At 38.1% G+C, this 17640-nt stretch overlaps 1 protein-coding gene across 2 annotated transcripts in view; it reads right to left on the bottom strand.

Moving 5' to 3' along the window:
- Positions 1-392: 392 nt before the first annotated feature.
- LRP12 (LDL receptor related protein 12) overlaps positions 393-17640 on the bottom strand; it is a 31084-nt gene continuing 13836 nt past the window's right edge. The window contains exons 2-7 of one of the 2 annotated variants that reach the window (XM_044421770.1): positions 16158-16214; positions 10541-10676; positions 9743-9945; positions 6794-7892; positions 5338-5470; positions 393-2931 (exon numbers count right to left, since the gene is read on the bottom strand). In XM_044421770.1, the coding sequence (XP_044277705.1) occupies positions 2077-2931; positions 5338-5470; positions 6794-7892; positions 9743-9945; positions 10541-10676; positions 16158-16214 (2483 nt within the window). In that variant the 3' untranslated portion in view covers positions 393-2076. The remainder of the gene's footprint in view (positions 2932-5337; positions 5471-6793; positions 7893-9742; positions 9946-10540; positions 10677-16157; positions 16215-17640) is intronic. The other variant, XM_044421771.1, reaches the window with a different exon arrangement.

Below are 17640 nucleotides of genomic sequence, written 5' to 3' on the forward strand. Positions count from 1 at the left end.
ATTCTAGACTAGAAAAAAGGCTAGCCCAACTATCAAGAACTTAACAAATAAGGGTGCAAAATTTGAAAAATTTGGGTTCTTTATATAGAGTTTATATTTAGATGCTAGGTATTGGCTATGATCAACTATTTTAGATTACTAGGCTATACTCACTGTTTCAAATACCTCCAAATGTTTCAAAATAACTCATTATCTTGCTGCCTAGGCCATATTCCCATTTTTTGGTGGGGGAAGAGCAAGTTATGTTATACGAAGTCTTAAGAGAATACTGCTTCAGTAGCAAAGCAGCCCAATTTTCTGGAGGTACAAGAAAAGTTTGATTTTCTATCATGTTTTCTACTTGCGTTTTTCTAACAAGAAAAAACAAAAATAGAAAACAAATAAAATGTTACTTTTATCTTTAAAAAGTATCTCAGTACATTTTTTTAATTTCATACATCTTGAAACATTTGTCAGTTTTTCTGACAGCATAACACAACAAGAAATTCACAAGACTTTAAACATGCTTTAAAATGACATTCAGCAATGTATATAAAATTTAATAAATAGCATACAACTCACACACAAATACATTTTTCATACTAAATCATTAAACCTACTTAGACGGGCAAAGAATAAATATAACAGCAATTGACAATCTTTACCTTCCTGAAAGATGGATTTCTTGATATCATCTAGTAGTAACAACACTGCTAAACTGGAAACCATGTTTTTCTCCTGCTGGTGTGTTTTACACCAGCATGATGTAACAAAAATAAAACCTTAAAATATACTGATCTTTTTAAAAGCACAAACTGATGCCAAGTAAACCAACTTTTAAATACAATGAATAAATAGGAAATTAGTAAAGCAAATCCAATTGCAGCAACAAACAACAGAAGAAAGCAAGAACCCCAGAACAGAGCCATGAGACTAGTATTTAAAGTGATAGTGCCTGTGCACTAAGCTCTTTAGAGACCTTGATACAGTTTTAGTGCAAATCCCTTTAGACCAAACAAATTTAAACCCTAGTAGGGAGAAGATCCATTAGCAGTTGGAACATATTTTATAGAGTAATACGTACCTAGTTCAGCTTTTAAAAAAGACACATTATATACAAGAATCAAATGCATATTTTAACTGCTTCAGATATCTATCTTTAAAGACAGATGAAAAATTACTTTGAATTTTTACACCTTATTTGGTTGTACCATACCGACCAACTTATTAAAGTCAATGTTACAAAAGCTACAAAAGATTTTTTTTTTGCCATCCGTTTATCTAAGTTAACTGCTGTTTGAACTTCTAAAAGAAAAAAAAAAATAGTGTATTGGAGAAACCCTCTCCTTGCTCTGAAAAAGTTCACCATGACATTCAGTAATTAGACCAAAAATATTATAAACCGCAGGAAAAAAGAATACTTTCAGCAATAATTAGCATTTAGTATATTCAGTTAAAATTATATTGGCAATAGTACATTGGATTTGTTTTCAAAAAGGAATAAATATTCTGTACAAAGTAGCCTGACAATCTGAACTGGCAGACAGCCAAAAGTGGTTGAGAAGCCATGTTTCTGTTGTGAATTACAATGTCATGTTAACTATTTGAAACTGAAGTACAGTTCCCAGGTTACCTTACCTTTCTTTAATCCTTAAAGTGTGAGTAGGAACTGGCTAGAGAGACAGGCCTCTGCAATGCTTAAAATGCACAAGTTTAGACAAGCCTGAAGCACACAGTTCACCTGTAGTTCACGTGTTTTTACAAATGTCAAAGACACCCTATCTACAGCCACTTCCTTTCACAAGCTTTAAGAATACTAGTAGAAAAAGTAGTTGTGGGAAAAGTGCTCAGAAAACGACTGTTGAAGAATAACCAACTAGCAACAGAAGTACATTACATATGCAGACTTGGAAAAACATTTGTTTTGGTTTTCCCATGATAAAGATCTATTCAGTCATGCACAATAAAAATGTTAAGTGACATGATTTGCCCTGGATTCTTTTTAACACAAAAACTATTTTTTCCTTAATTATGAAGTACAAAACAATCACCAATATTGCTCCAACTTGCATACATCTCTACCCATTCAATCAATACTTAACAAAGTAGCAAAGCCTCATCATCACTAATTTCGTTTTTCAGTGCTGCTATTAAGCAAGTGTCAGGTATCTGCGCAGTATGTACTATCCCACAGCGCTCACAGGGGCCATCTCGATTACAGGACCGTATTCCGTTTTGTGTTCCGTTGTAAGGCTGCCTAAGCCCTTGTTCTGAGGTGAGATCAAGCAGTGGTCTTGAACAGTCATTCACATCAAAGTCTGATGCAACATCAGAAACTGGAATTAACATTTCAACATCATCATCTTCATCTCTTCCTCCACCTACCGTATTATCAAGCTGTCTCAAAGGACTTTGGTTCTGATTAACTGGACTAGATCTCCCTAAAGTGAAGCGTACCCAACGTAACCCTTGAGTCATACGACTTAGTGCACTGGAGAACTGATGGCGTCCTGGACTAGAACTTGGGGGTTCCACACTAGTTGCTTCTCTTCCACTGTCTGTAGTACCACTGGTATTCTGAACTGAGGAAGTTCCACAGAGTACAGCTGCTTCCACTGCTGTTGCAGGAGGGACCTTTTGAGGCAAGGTAGCAGCAACACCACCAACAGCACCTGCTGTATCTCTTCGTTCAGTTTCTGTGTCTGTATCATCAGACTCCACTGAAAAGAGGCTTCGGTGAGAGCCATTTCTTTCAGCTTCCCTGCTAGCATTCTGGCTAGCAATATCATCTCCATCAGCTGTAACCAGTGCCAGGGATCCTGAATGACGAGATCTTGCAAAATTAAAGATTCGGTTCCAAATATTACTTGACCGGCCGGCAATCGGAAGCCTAATCGAAGTAAATCCAAGCTGAGATCGAACTGCTAGCCTCAAATTTTCTAAAACAGATGCCTGCAAAACCCAAAAAGCACAGTCAAGTCAAATGGAGAAGAAACAAAACATTAAAAATTAGGATCACTTCTATTCACCAGGATGCATGTCTCATGCTATTTGCTTATGTGCAATGCTTCCCTTCATTCTGGAAAGAGGTCAGTGTACAAATTAACTTAGTTCTGTCTTTGCAATTAACATTTTTAGAAGAACATCTAATTCTGAATTACATTTTGTCACAAAAGATACCTGCCCTAAAGCCCAAAAGATATAAATTTCTAGGGAAGGGCATTTCAAAGGATTGTGATATTGTACTAGAAATCTACTTACTCCCCTTTTAACAACTATAGGACAAATATAGTTGACAACTATATGACCTGGTCAGTAAAGGGGGAAAAGGCAGGGCAAAATTCCTTAATGTGGAATTTTGATGACATGCATATTTTGTTAAAAGAACTTGGTTTTCCAAATCTTATTAATATATTTTTATAATAGAAACACTTTGTATGGGAAAAAACAATGATTACATAATCACAAATAAGGAAAAAACCACTTTGCTTGCTTTTTTAGAGGAGTCTGTAGATATCATGGAATTCGGGTGGTAAGAGTTGTACTCAGTAAGTTGGTTAAGCGCCACCATGTGGTGTTAGATATAAAAGTGATATGTAATAGATTGAAAAAAGTTACTCTGAGTGGCAATCAAAGACATCACAGCACTTATATTGAACTGAGGATCAAAGAACTGCAAAACTAGTTCTTCATGCTTGTGGGGAGCAGGCAGAAGAGAGGATCGCCTTGTTTTTCTCAAACTAGCAAGTCTTCATGACAAGTGTGAAGATAGACAATTCTTTAAATGTAAACTAAGGTATGTATGTAGGAGTTCTGCTGTTAAAGACAAAAGGGAAATCTGGTGATGCTCGAGTGGCTCTTGGAATCTGAGCCTTTTTATTTTATAATCTGCATCACAACAGCCCTACAATTTGCCATTTGTGGGTTATCATGTGTTATCTGGTGACTTGTAAACTGTAATGCAAATTTCTCAACCACTGATTTGAAGTGTCACTGTCAGTAAATAGTAACAAGTTGGTCATGGTTTTGTACACTGTCATATATTTTTATATATTACAATTTATAAAAACAATTAATTGAAAACTACAATCAACAATTTAAAAACAAGGTAAACAGCAGGTAACACAATGGTACAGAATAAAAGCTCCAAAATTTTCAAGTAACATCAAACAGAAAAGTCATAATGAAATGGTTTCATTGTATGCCAACGTGCCTACAACAGAGAACAAAAGTCTAAGCTGAGGTGCCATTCCCCTGAATGATACTGGGAATGAGGGTGCCAATCGTTCTTAGTGCATACTCCTGGTTACCGCTGAACTCTGAGTCAGAGGAAGAAGTGGAAGAGGCCAGACTCTGAGATGGGAGAAACAGAGGAGCTTATATAGGCCACTTGCCAAGGCAAGCTCTGGGAATAACCAAGATATACAGCTGTAGGGTACAGGCATGGGAGAGGAGCTCGCAGAGAGAGACAAGACTGCCACAACTCTTGACCTCAGGATGTGGGAGAAGAGATCTAGCCAACTTGAAGGTCGGCATACAGAGAAAAGAAATGCTCACTTCCAAACGGCCCCTCTTGAAAGGACTGTGGCCCAAACTTACTCAAAAGGAAGGTTTCTGGAACTGGTTTAGATTGGGTTAAACAAACTGCTCTGTGCTCAGAGATACAATCTGTGGTGACTGAGTTTACTGGGCACACTTTGGTGAATAAAGAGCTTTTAGCAAAAGAATGGTCTGTTGCCTTGAATGTGCAAAGAGAGGAAAACCCCAGCTCATGACAAATAAAAATTGAAATACTGTACATTAGGGAAAGTAATGTAGCAGATCTTAAAGAGCTTTATATGGAAGGAGGTGCTCTTCAAGATCCTTCAGACCAAATTAATTTGGGGCTTTAGACTGCAACCCACAGTAGCACATGGACATTTTGGCAGGGTGTGTGTGTTAAAAATAGATAAGAATAGGTAGTCAATAAAACAAAATGCCTTCTACAACCTTTGAGTCCAGAAGTGTAGCCATATGTTACTCTGGAACTGTTTCGACGTCAAGGATGGAAAGCCTTTTCTATGCTGTGTGCCTGGGAGTAATTCTTCAGGGTGGACAGGGCTAAAGATGGAGATAGTGGAGGGCAAAACAAACCCAGCATATTTTTTGCTCTGTTTTACCCTGCAGAAGCAGAAGTGGCCATGGACTGAAACCAAAAGTACCACAAACTGGTGGTTATCTGTTTTTGGTTTAGAGGTACCTGATGTGCCTGTCAGATAAACTCTAGATAATCTTTCTGTGGTTATAGGTTGAACTCACTTACCTTCTGACCCCTTAATTTTCAGAACAATGTAATCAGAGTTAAATTAGAGCTTTTACCTGATTTGGTGAACAAACAGGAAAATCTTCAACTGGTGGAATTAAGCCCTGAGCGATCAACTGTCCGTAAGAAGGAGGTGCTTCTCTTCTTAACAATTCAGCCTCGACCCTTGACAACTGTGTCTCAAATGATCTATTTAAAAATCCAAATAAATAATATGTACTCCAAATAATTATATATTCTTCAAATGCATTTCTCATATGTGATACCATACCATTATATATGCCTGCTGATTTCTGTTTTAAGGCAGGGATTTTTGATCTGAAGTGTGATGTACACTGTCATAGTATTATCATCAGTAGATTTAACAGGATGAGCAGAATTTACACAGTCTTGTTGCACACATAGAATCATAGAATAGTAGAGTTGGAAGGGGCCATGAAGGCCATTGGGTCCAACTCCCTGCTGTTGCAGGACACCACATTACACCGTTCCACTCAGATGGCTGTCCAGTTTCTTTCGAAAAGTCTCTAGTGTGGGACAGCCCATCACCTCTCTAGGCAGCTGCTTCCACTGTTGTATTGCTCTGACATGAGGAAGCTTTTCCTGATTTCCAGTATCAATCTGGGTTGTCACCACTTGAATTATTCCATGTCCTACACTCTGGCATCAGCAAGAAGAGATCTTGACCTTCCTCTCTGTGGCAGCCTTTGAAGTACTTATAGAGGGATATCATGTCCCCCCTCAGTCTTCTCTTCTCAAGGCTATCATGCCCAGCTCGCTCAGTCACTCCTCACAGGGGAATGTTTCCAAACCCTAGATCATTTTTGTTGTCCTCTGCTGGGCCCTTTCTAATCTACTTGCATCTTTCTTAAAGCATTCATGTATACACACGTCAAGCAAATTTAAATTCCTAGCTTCAAAGTAGTGAATGTACAAGACTAATCAACACTATCTTCTTTTTCGTTAAGTAACTGAACATAATTTTCTAATTAAAAGCTCAAAGAACAAGGCTATAAATGCTGCTGGATTGCACAATACATTTAAGAGTAAGGCTGTAGTCCATTTCTATTAAGAGAAAAGGGCAAATCTTGGGACAGACCCTCCATAATCCATAACAGACTGTGGCACATCTCTCCAGTATGCTGGGCTCTTGGAGTTGGCTCTAGTCCATGAGGTCATTGGCTGCTAAAGCCACACACACTGATGTGCATGTACTTGCCACATGCTAGGTTCTCTCCACAATCCCTCTACAGCCGAGAAGCTGGTGGGAAGGCCCAAGCCATTCCTTTGCTGTGGCCGACTATATGGAGACACTGGAAACTCCCATGAGAGAATGGGACATTCCAAGTCATGCTGCTTAATGGGAACTACACTGACAAAACATTGTGTATTTTAATAGGGGAAATTTGTAGAATTCATCAGTAATGATAACCAATTGTTGTCATCTCTTTTGCTAGTAGCATTTCCAGGCAAATCAGAAATACACAGGTTAGATTTTAACAGGATACTTACCTTCGTTCAAACATTCTTAATGAATACAGCTTGCAAGTGCATCCCAGTGCAATGACAAGGAGCAGCCCACAAATAAGGCTCCCGATAACCGCAGCAGTTATCACTCTGGTGGGCACAATAACAGGACAATTCTCTTCATCACTTCCATCACCACAATCATCTTGAGAATCACAAACCCAGCTTTCAAATACACATCGATTATTTTTGCAATGGAAGTTTCCGGGCTGACAAAAGAAGCAATTCTTTTCATCTGAACCATTGGGGCAATGATTTTGGTAGTTGCACCTGTCAGAACGTGGGTAGCAGGCACCATTCCGAGAACAAGGAAATTCTTCTTTCTGGCACATGGTACAGTTGGTTTCATCCCTTCCATTTGGACAATGCCAGTATCCATCACAGCGCTGCTGCTCTGTGTAACAACCCCAGTTTCCACCACATGGAATTTCCCATGGCAGGCAGAAGCCATCCACTTGATATGTAGCATTAAATCCTCTTGCAGCATTCACCTTGTCAGCACAAAAATGCACTCTGATTTGACCAGAAGAAGAAACTACTGTAAGAGGGGCATGAGAATCAAAAGCCGTTAAAACACGTAACAGTTTGTGTGGATTCTCCTCTAATCCATCATATATTTTGACATAGTCCCCATAACCAGTACCATCAAGTTTAAAGTCAGTGAAACGCAAAATAACTTTGCGGTGATCTCCTGTGTCTATTAGCCAAGTGCAGTTGCTCCCTGGAGGATAAAAGTCTGGATAATTCGGAGAATTGAAAGTACCATAAAAATATTTTAGTAACTGCCCACAGGTTGGCACACCACAGTCTATTTCATCTCCCAAGTCAAGACAGTCAAGGTTTCCATCACACTTTGAAGATTCTGGAATGCAAGTGTAGACATTGAAACGAGACAAACATTGGAACTGGTTATATGCACATGGCTGAAAGGAAGCAGCAGTTGGAGGACTAGCTTTGGCACAGATTTCTTCATCAGAATTGTCTCCACATTCATCCATGTCATTACATTTCCAAGATTCTGGAATACATTTCCCATTAGCACAATGGAACTGGTTACAGTCGCAGCTTGGTTCACTGGATTTCCCTAGAAATCACACATTTAAGGAATTAATTTTCCCATTTTTATTTTATTTTAATAACAATACAAATTGAAAAGAGAGAAAAAAGAAAGAAAATGAAAAAATAATAAAATTTACAAATCCCCCACCAAAGTTTCTTGAACAAATATTATCTAAAATATCAAAATTAATTTTTATTTATTTATTTATTTATTTATTTAGAAAATTTCTATGCTGTCCCATTTGCCGAAGCCTTGGGGCGGCTCACAAATATATCAATTAAAATATTATACAATAAAAATATAAAACAAGTTAACAATATAAAATAAGTTGCCCTGGCCGAAGAATAACATAAATAAATACTATTAACAGTTAAAACGACATTTGAATAAAAAGGTCTTCACCTGGCGCTGAAAAACAAATAACGACGGTGCCAGGCGGACCTCTCTGGGGTGCGCATTCCATAGATTGGGCGCCACTGCAAAGAAAGCCCTCCTCCGAGTACCTACCCTCCTAATTTCCTTCACGGAGGGTTCCCAGAGAAGGGCCTCTCCCGCAGATCTCAGGGGGTGGGCAGGCATATATGGACGTTATTATGGTTATTTATTAACTAAGACGGGCAAGGGTCCAATAGGCAAGTGGTGGGACGTACTCGTCCAAGCACCTTGTCCACATCATCAGGCCGCAATAACTGAAATTCATCCATTAATTTTGGACCAGACGGTGGCATTGGTATCTCCCCAGAAACCTCTGAGTCACTAGCAGAGTCTAACTCGTGACGAATCTGAGCAATTTTCTCCCTGAAATGTTTGGCAAAGTCGTCACAGCGGGCCTTCGAGGGTGGAACCAGATCTTTCTTAGGACCTGGACGAACCAGGCCTTGCACCACTTGAAAAAGCTCCACCGGACGGTATTTTGAGGAGGCAATGGAAACGGAAAAGAATTTCTTTTTCGCCGCCCTCACCGCCACAGCATAGGCCCGATAATGGGCTCTCAAGTGTGTTCGAGCATATTTTTTTTTAAGCATATCACTTTCTGATTTTACACACAACCCACTTTACATATTACTCATATAGAAAGGCACTACAGTGCCTTACCTATAGTCCCTATCCCTGAAAAATTCAACTCTTCCATGCATTTGTGCAGATGTCTGAGGGAGGAAACCCTTCCCACCTGACCCTTATTTGGGAAATCTCCCCCAGACCCTGTGTAATTACCAGACCAGAATCTAGGAAAGGTCTGTTTCCCTGACTGTGGACATTCCTGCAAATGCTTGGATGGCAAGGCTGGAAGCTGTATGTTATCAGAGGCAAGACTACAGCAGCAGCCCCTTGTTAATTTGCCTTTTCAAATGAGTAACCTATGAAGGGGGTTGGTGTGTCATGGTTAAGGACAGCTGTGAGAATTTGCATTAATTAATGTTACAAGAATCAACTGGCAGGAAAAAGTTAGTAACTTAACAGTATGATAAATCAATTGGGCTCAGATAGTTTTAAAAACTAACAGTTTCAATGGTATATGAAGATCTGAACATGCCATATACAAACACAAAATGTGTGTACATCTGATCAGGGATGAATGGCACAGTGTGTAAATGTTGATCTTTCACTCTCTAGAATTCTTGTGGAACTGAACTCCTTCCTTGAACTTTGGTATCAATATTTTGCATATAAGTACAACAAATGTCTAACCCAATGCTTCAAAAGTGTCCAAACCTGACATCCAAAGTGATAATTATGTCCCTTGGCAAAGTAGTTTTCACTGGAAATTTTGTCTTCATTAAGTGATTGCTGCAAACAAGGCTGCAAAGATTGTCACTAAAATCTAAACAAAATAGAAAATCTTTTATTGTAACATTTCTGTGTTTGAAGCTTACCTGCAAAATAAGTCAGTCTGAAGCCTTTCCGTGAGATACTATCATCAGAATGAAATCTGATCCAAACATGGTCCTGCGAAGAGATATATGGAGATGGAATAGAAGACCCACATACTCTGTAATTTTCCATGTTTCTGTAAGTCCCTATTGTCAGGGAATCTGAAGTGCATCGTCGTGATCCTTGAACATCAAAATCCTGAAAGCTAGAAAAGGCAAATAATGACAGATTATTTTTGTATAAAACAACAATTTGTACATTACAGCTAATTGTAGAAACAACACAACTTAAAACTTGTACAAAATGTTCTAGTGAGATATTTGAAACAAAATTTCTTTAAGCGGATGTTTCCTTCTATCATATCAGATCCAAGGACTTTAACATTGTTATTTTCAAAATTATTTTAACTCTGTTATTTTCATGCCACAAGCAAGCATTTAAAGTGGTGTAGTTTAAAAAGTGATTTTAATGTTGTACGAGGACTAGATGTTTAATGAATAATAGGGTTGCAGGTTCACTGAGTTATTGAAAGTCGTTGCATAAGCTTACAGGACCCTTGGAGTCTGTCTTAAGTAACTACTTCTTGAACTTGACATAATCTATACACTCCAGTTTATCTGACTCTTCAATCAAGGAATATTTGTTTAAAAGCTGAGCAGAACAGAAGAAAGCAAAGACCAATCAATCAAAATATTTGCAAGAACTATTTTTTCCAATAGAGAAACACACACAGCAAACAATTTTATATTATTTTTTCACATTTTCCACAATATTTTTATAAAGTACAATAACCACATTACCTTATTGTAATAATTTCCCCTGGGTTTGCCCGGATATACCAGCTACAGTTCAGTCTAGCAGGATATTCAAGAGGCCAGCCTGGGCTAGTGATTATCCCACTTGGGCTTCTAATTTGTTCTGGAATTTCTCCACAAGCTGAAAAATTATATAAGTTGATGTTATTAGATAGAAGGTATTTCAAAGGTCTGTTTCTAAGGTTCAGTGAAAGAACATGTAAATGGTTGTGACTACTCATAGATGTTCACTAGCATAGAAGATGTTTCTTCTCTCCCTGCATTTCTTCTCCGAAGGGCTGGGGAAATCTACTGGATACAGTGTTTATTTTATTCTACACACAATTAGAACACAGGCAGTACACTGTTAGCTTCATTGGGAAGAACAGAAACCACTAAGTTTAGTCTGAATAAGTAACAAAATGAACACACTAGCATTATCCAAACACATGTAAACAATGGGAAAATATACATGTCACATCAGGAATAACAACCTATTTAAAGGGAACAACAACAAGAACAAGATATCTGTAATTTTTGTTATGCGGCTGAAATTGTTTACTAGAAATAAAACTAAAATGTGATTTATACTCCTGAACACACCAAAATTACAGAAAATAGAAAAATGTAGCCTCTGAATTTTTGAAGTCAGATTTTTTTCTGTCACTCCTACACTGGAGATTTGGTTTACAGAAGATTTATTGTTTTCATTTAACCACCCATTAGGTGGTGCTCTTATTCTATTACTCATTGGAATTCTATATTTGTTTCAATGAACGTGCTCAAACAATTTCTTACCTAGGATTCATGTTATGGGCTAAGGATATATAGAAGCTCCATGAACAAAAAGAAAAAATATATTCATGTATACTTATAAATGTCAACAAACTATACATGATATCCAAATATCTCTTTACAAACTGTGTGAAATTGAATTTTTACAAATAAAGAAAAAGTGTATTTTGAAAGCCATTATTTGCCTCAAGCACAGAATAGTGTAATTGGTCATTTATGACAGAGAGAGAGAGAGAGAGAGAGAGAGAGAGAGAGAGAGAGAGAGAGAGAGAGAGAGAGAGATACAAACCACAAGCAAAACCAGAAACACCATGAAATCCTAACCTTTACAAACCTCTGTTCCAAATCTATACAAAGGCAACTCACAGGGAAACAAATTGCTAAAGAAACAAAACATGCTTCTTTATTATAAACTATTTATAACTATTTATAAACATTTGTAAACGCAGCCTTTAATATTTACTGTTATAACTAAATTTTGGTAAATTGTAAATTTATTTATTTAAAAACCCCAATGTCCAATCCAAAGGTGCTGGATACTAGATCAGAGGCAAACCTCCCTCTGCACAGGTTCTGCTGCCTGCTGGCAAAATCCTGCTAGGCCATACATTTATATATGGGATGAGCCTAATGGAATAATGAGTAAAGCTTATCATTGTTCTAATAAAACTAAAATTAAAAGGAAAACTAAGTAGTATTTTGCTTCCTACTGTACAAAGCACTTTGCATACATTATTTCAGTAATTCTTATAGCAACCTTGTAAAAAGTAATGGAAGCAGCTTCAGCAGGGCTACATGTGGGATAGAAAGGGTAAAATACCTCAGCCAGCCCAACTGGCAGAACAAGAAACTCCACATAAGAAAGAGTGCCTCTGGCCTGGGATTTACTGGCTGAAACTTGGACCCAATTTTACAGTTATATTCTTGGCCCCAAGTAAGAAATGAAATACAATCTCCTTGATGGGGGATCTTATTAAGATAGGTATGGAAACTTGCAGTCAGAAATTCTGCTCAAGACCTCCCATGATCTCTAACCATTGGCTATTTGAGCTAAGGCTAATAGGAGCTGTAGGCAAAAACAAGTTGCTTGCCTTTTCTTATAAAAAGAAGAAAAAATACCTTTACAAAAGCATAAATGAATCACTGCACTGAGGCCTGCTGGCCTATATTTATCTTTTATTGCAGGTAGTTTTAAACTACAGTGATGGATGGTTTAGTTTATCTTGTAACAGTGGGGAGAGGGAAGTGAGGAGAGAAAACTGTCAGTTACGCCACTATGGGAGTAGGTCTATGGCCTGTGATTTACTGACAGAGACTTGTCCCTGATACTACAGAGTACAGGCCAACCCTGTAGTCCCAGCAAGAAGAGCCTTTTTTCAGGCTGTGCTAAGGACTTTTACTGTATTTTTATTATTGTCCCTCTTCTAGGTTTTTTTTCCCATCCCCGTGCGCATGTGCGTGTGCAGTGTATCATTCTGAAGATTTACTGAAGAATTTGGAAATTTACCGTTGAGCAATACTTGTTGCAAGTTATTTATTTCCACAGCTTGTGCTAAGACACTCTGTACTTGCATATTTGGTCTGTCTGGGAGGAAAGAGAACAGGGTGTGTGGGTTGACTATCACCCAACCCCCTGCAGTGTAGGCAGCAGGCAAACAAATTATGCAGGAGACTGCCAACACCTCTCTACATACACATCAGATGTATCCAGGGGATCTTCATATCTTTCAGGACATACTTGCAACATACAAATGAGGTTCCAAGTTAACACTGTCTCTTTCAAGCCCCAAGCCTACCTCTAAACAGTAGCAAGTCAAACGGAGAACTTTCAGTTTAGTACCAAGGCTCAAGTGGAATAAAGGACAAATAAACTCTGAAATAAATCTGAAGTTTATTTACAGTAGTAAAGGGGGGGGGGGGAAAGTAAATATCAGAGAAAGAAAGAAAGAAACCAGATAAACTCTTTGGGACAATGCTGCAGACAAAAATAACAAATCAGTACCTAAGCCTATGCTATCGTTTACTTAAGTAAGAGCCTTCCAATAGGGCAGGGCACAATTCAGGATGCAGAAGCTGAAGACCTGAAGCCAGTTATAGTGAGCAGGCAAGGGCTTAAGACCAGATTGAAAGCAAAACAATGAAAACCAAAATGAAGAGCAAAGGACAACAGTGGCTCCACTGGGCTTTTTATCTACCCACCCCTACCTTTGCTAACGATGAGGTGAGACTCCTTAGCTATTCATTGGCGGGCTGGCAGCTTCCTAAACTTCAAGGGGAGAATCAGGGAGCAAGGGGAATTGAAAAACTCTTACTACAACCCAACTGAAATAAATCAGTCTAAATTGGAAGTTTGATTCTGGCCTTGATGAGGCTAAAGATTATATATATGCTAACACACACGGGTAGAATTAGCATGTAAAAGCAGACCCTTCTACATACAATGGAGCTTGTTTCATGCAGCTAAATTTTAACAAGAAAATAAATTTCTTGAAACTTAAAAAACAACTTTATGATTTTGGGGCCAGAAAGGGTAAGGATTTTGAATGATGTAATTTGTGGCTTGTGTAAGCCAGTTTTGGCAGGCTGCATTTAAAAAATTTAGACAGACCAAATAGTCAAACACAGAGTAACCAACACTGAGTAATTTTAAATTAGCATATTGTATAATTTTAAAAATTCTATTATATAGTATAAAATTAGGGTAGGATGGAAAGCACACTTCATCTTGTGCTAACTATTATACATGCTAATGAACATGGGTATGGTCTTCCCTCACATAGCTAGAGGGATGAGGTAATAAGAGAGCCTATTTCTCTTCTCATTAGGGCAGTAAAGGGAACATGAGGTTTTGGTTTTCACATTCCTTGACAGAACAATGGGAAGGGGGGATGCTGGAAGTGCAGGGAGACATCCCAGGTCCAGTAATGGCATTTTAAGTGACCACATATTCACTCTGTGTAAAGAGGACTCATACATTTTCCCAGTGTAATGTCAGAAACAACTCAGAACTTTTTCAGAGTTATTCCAATATTAGGATAAAAAGGTTCCTCAGTGTTGACTAAAGAAAGAATGACTTCTTTTCAGTTCCAAGTACCTTAGTATAAGTAAACCAAGTAAGTGCAGACGAACTCTAAATCACCAAAATATTTTTTGCTCCAAAGAAGGAATACAAAGCCTCACTATTGAACTTTCAGTATGGGTGTCAGTACAAAATAACTAGAGACAGTTGGCCAAAGCACAGCTTTTTTAAATACTGGAAATAAAACACCAAGAATTGGTTATAATAACTTCAATGGTGGAATTAAAGAGAGCTAGTGGGATGCGGTGGTGGACTGGGGACCTGGGAGATCCCTGTTCTAGTCCCTATTTGGCCATGAAGCTCACTTGGTGACTTTGGCCAGTTATAGACCTTCATCCCAACCTCACCTCAAAATAGAGCTATGTAAGCTGCCTTGGGTTCATCACAAGAGGAAAAAAGGTAGGATATAAATGTAGCAGCAGTGGCAGCAATGGCTTGCAACCATTTCTCACCCATCCCTGAACTTGTTTTTTTTTTTTTCCATATACTAATGATGTATAGTCTGGCCTACTGTAATTGCTCTGCGCAGCCACCTTTAAAGGTGGTTTGGAAATTTCAGCTGGAAGTGAATCAGACAGATCATGTGGCAAGTATACTACACCAACTGCACAAGGTGTGTTTCTGAGTCTCATCTGAAGTGCTTATTTTAAGCTGGTGGTCCAGATGTCATTGGGATGCAATTCCCACTGCCTGTACTGAATAGGACTGATGGAAGTTGTAGCCTAATATTTTCTGGCAGGCCGAATGTCTGCCAAACTTTAAATGGTTTGGGATCAAATTACTTGGTGAACCACCTTCACATTGATGCCTGCCTGCATTTTAAGATCAGCGATGGAGACCCTTCTCACCTACCCACCTTTAAGGCAGTTAGGCTGACAGATGCAAGAGAAGAGGCCTTTCCCACAGGGTATCTAACCTCTGGAACTGGTTGCCATCTGTGTTCTGCCAGGCTCCATCATCATATGCTCTAAGGAAAGCTCTGAAAACCCATTTGTTTCTTTGGCATTTTCTTGACTGTGTTTTACTGGCATGTTCTTGGGATTTAGCTGTAATTACATGTTAGATTTTAGTACTGTATGGGTTTAATGTTTGATGTTATTGGTAGACTTTATGGATTATATTTTGCTTTTTATTGTTGCATGGGATTTTATTATATAAGCCATGATAAGAGGAATTTTGATGGCCATGAAATAATTTAAATAAATGAGATAAAGTAAGTTATTTCCCACAAATAAGGGTTTTGAGCTTAAGCAATCTGTTTAGTTTTTCTTGTGTGGCAAATGGAGAAATAAAGTTTAAGGAAGCTGTCAGTACACCATTAATGCTGCATTAAATTACTCCTTGTATTAGAAGAATTGTGCAATCAGGTGAACAGTAGATGGTACTTCAAGCCTTATCTCAAGGAAAGTATGTAATATAACTGTTGGTGTTGGTGATGGTTATACTGCTTTAAAAAGGATATTTAAATAAATTTCATTTTACAAAACTTTGGCCAACTTCTTTCCTTAATGTTTGTAGGGAAAAATAATTAAACATTTAGAAAGGAATAATCTGTTCACAAGCATGGAGGTATCAAATTTATCTTATGAAAATGTTTCCATGTTCCAGTTGCTTCATTCCTTATTACATGCTGCAAAAGGCAGTAATAATTTTTATAGCCAAATATCTCTTCATAAGATACCAGGTGGCTTTCAATATTTACTATTTAAGTCATGCATGAAATTTAAACATTACCAAAAAATGACTTACCAGTTGAGACTCCTGAAATATGCACATTTTCAGAACGTTCTGCAAGAGCACTGTTTCCTAAAATTAAACATAATGAATAAACTAATTTCCAAGATAAAATTTGTAAAAATTCTTCAGATATAGTACTACAGAAAAGAAAAAGAACAAAAACTAAGCTACTGTAATATTCAAATGCTTCAGATCCAAGGCTGCTTCTATGGCATTTTTAAAGGAAGACTATATGGGTGAAATATAGTGACATACAATCAAGACACAAAAAGGGTCTGTATCACACTATGAACAAGTTAAACAGAGGCATCAGAACCTCTTTGCCCCCTAATAGACTATACAGGATTTCAAATGATTCAATCAAGTTTAAATTTTCTCTTTCCCATATTCTTTCATACTTTCTATAAACCTTTTCTGACCATCCTGCCCTCTCAAATAATAATGAAGAATGATAGTGAGATAAGGAGAGAACAATAAAGCAAAAAATTATTGACCTGAAGAATCCACTCGACAAACTCTTTCTATATTACCTAGATTTTTTACAGTGAACAATCATCAGAGTTCTAACCAACCAGAGTTTGGGTGCTCTTCAGCAGGTAAACCCAGTTCTTAGTGAAACTCTCTATCTTGCTATTGCTGTTATCACTGAAAGATTACTAATGTTTGTCGGGCTGCCTTTGAAAATGGTTCAGACACTCCAAATAATGCCGGTCCTTCATCAGATGCAGTGGTTGCCTGTTGCAGTCTGGGCCCAAGTCATAGTGCTGACATTGTCACACAAAATCCTAACCTGAAGCCAGGATATTTGAGGGAACATCTATCTCCATATATCCCTACCAGACCGCTAAGATCATCAATGGAGATCCTCAACCGAGAGCCATCCCCTAATGAAGTGAAGGGGGGAAACGGCTAGAAAGGCCTTCCCTGTGAATGCACCACACTTATGAAATGCCCTCGCCAAGGAAATGTCCCTGGCACAATCACTGCTCATCTTTTGGTGCCAGGTAAAGCCTTCTTTTATTTAACAATTGATGTTTTTAGTAGCCAATCTGGTTTTTAACATTATTTAATTTACTGCTGCGTGCTTGCAGTGACCTTTGCCTGAATATCAGATTTTATTTTTTAATTGGACTATATTTTGTACTGTTGGTTCTATTGTTTTTTATTGTGATGCCCGGTGTTCCACCAAATTGTTCTCTGATGGATTATCAGGCACACAATTATTATGCTTGGAAGCATGGCAGATGGTTCCTGCATGCCCTGTTTCCATGTATAATCTCTGTTTCGACAGAACAACTGTGTACAGGAATGTCAGCAATTCTGGATAAGACCAATGGCCCACCTAGGCCATTATTGTTCACACAATGGCCAAAAGGGTAGGTGAGGTATGCATCCCCAAGATCCAAGAAGCTTCTTTTGTAGAAAACCAAACTAGTTTGAATTCAGAGTATAAGATACACTAAAATCTAGCTCATATTGTACCATGTCAACTCCT

The sequence above is a fragment of the Varanus komodoensis genome, unplaced genomic scaffold (assembly GCF_004798865.1).
Source record: "Varanus komodoensis strain SLA01 unplaced genomic scaffold, ASM479886v1 scaffold12, whole genome shotgun sequence".
Lineage (NCBI taxonomy): Eukaryota > Metazoa > Chordata > Lepidosauria > Squamata > Varanidae > Varanus > Varanus komodoensis.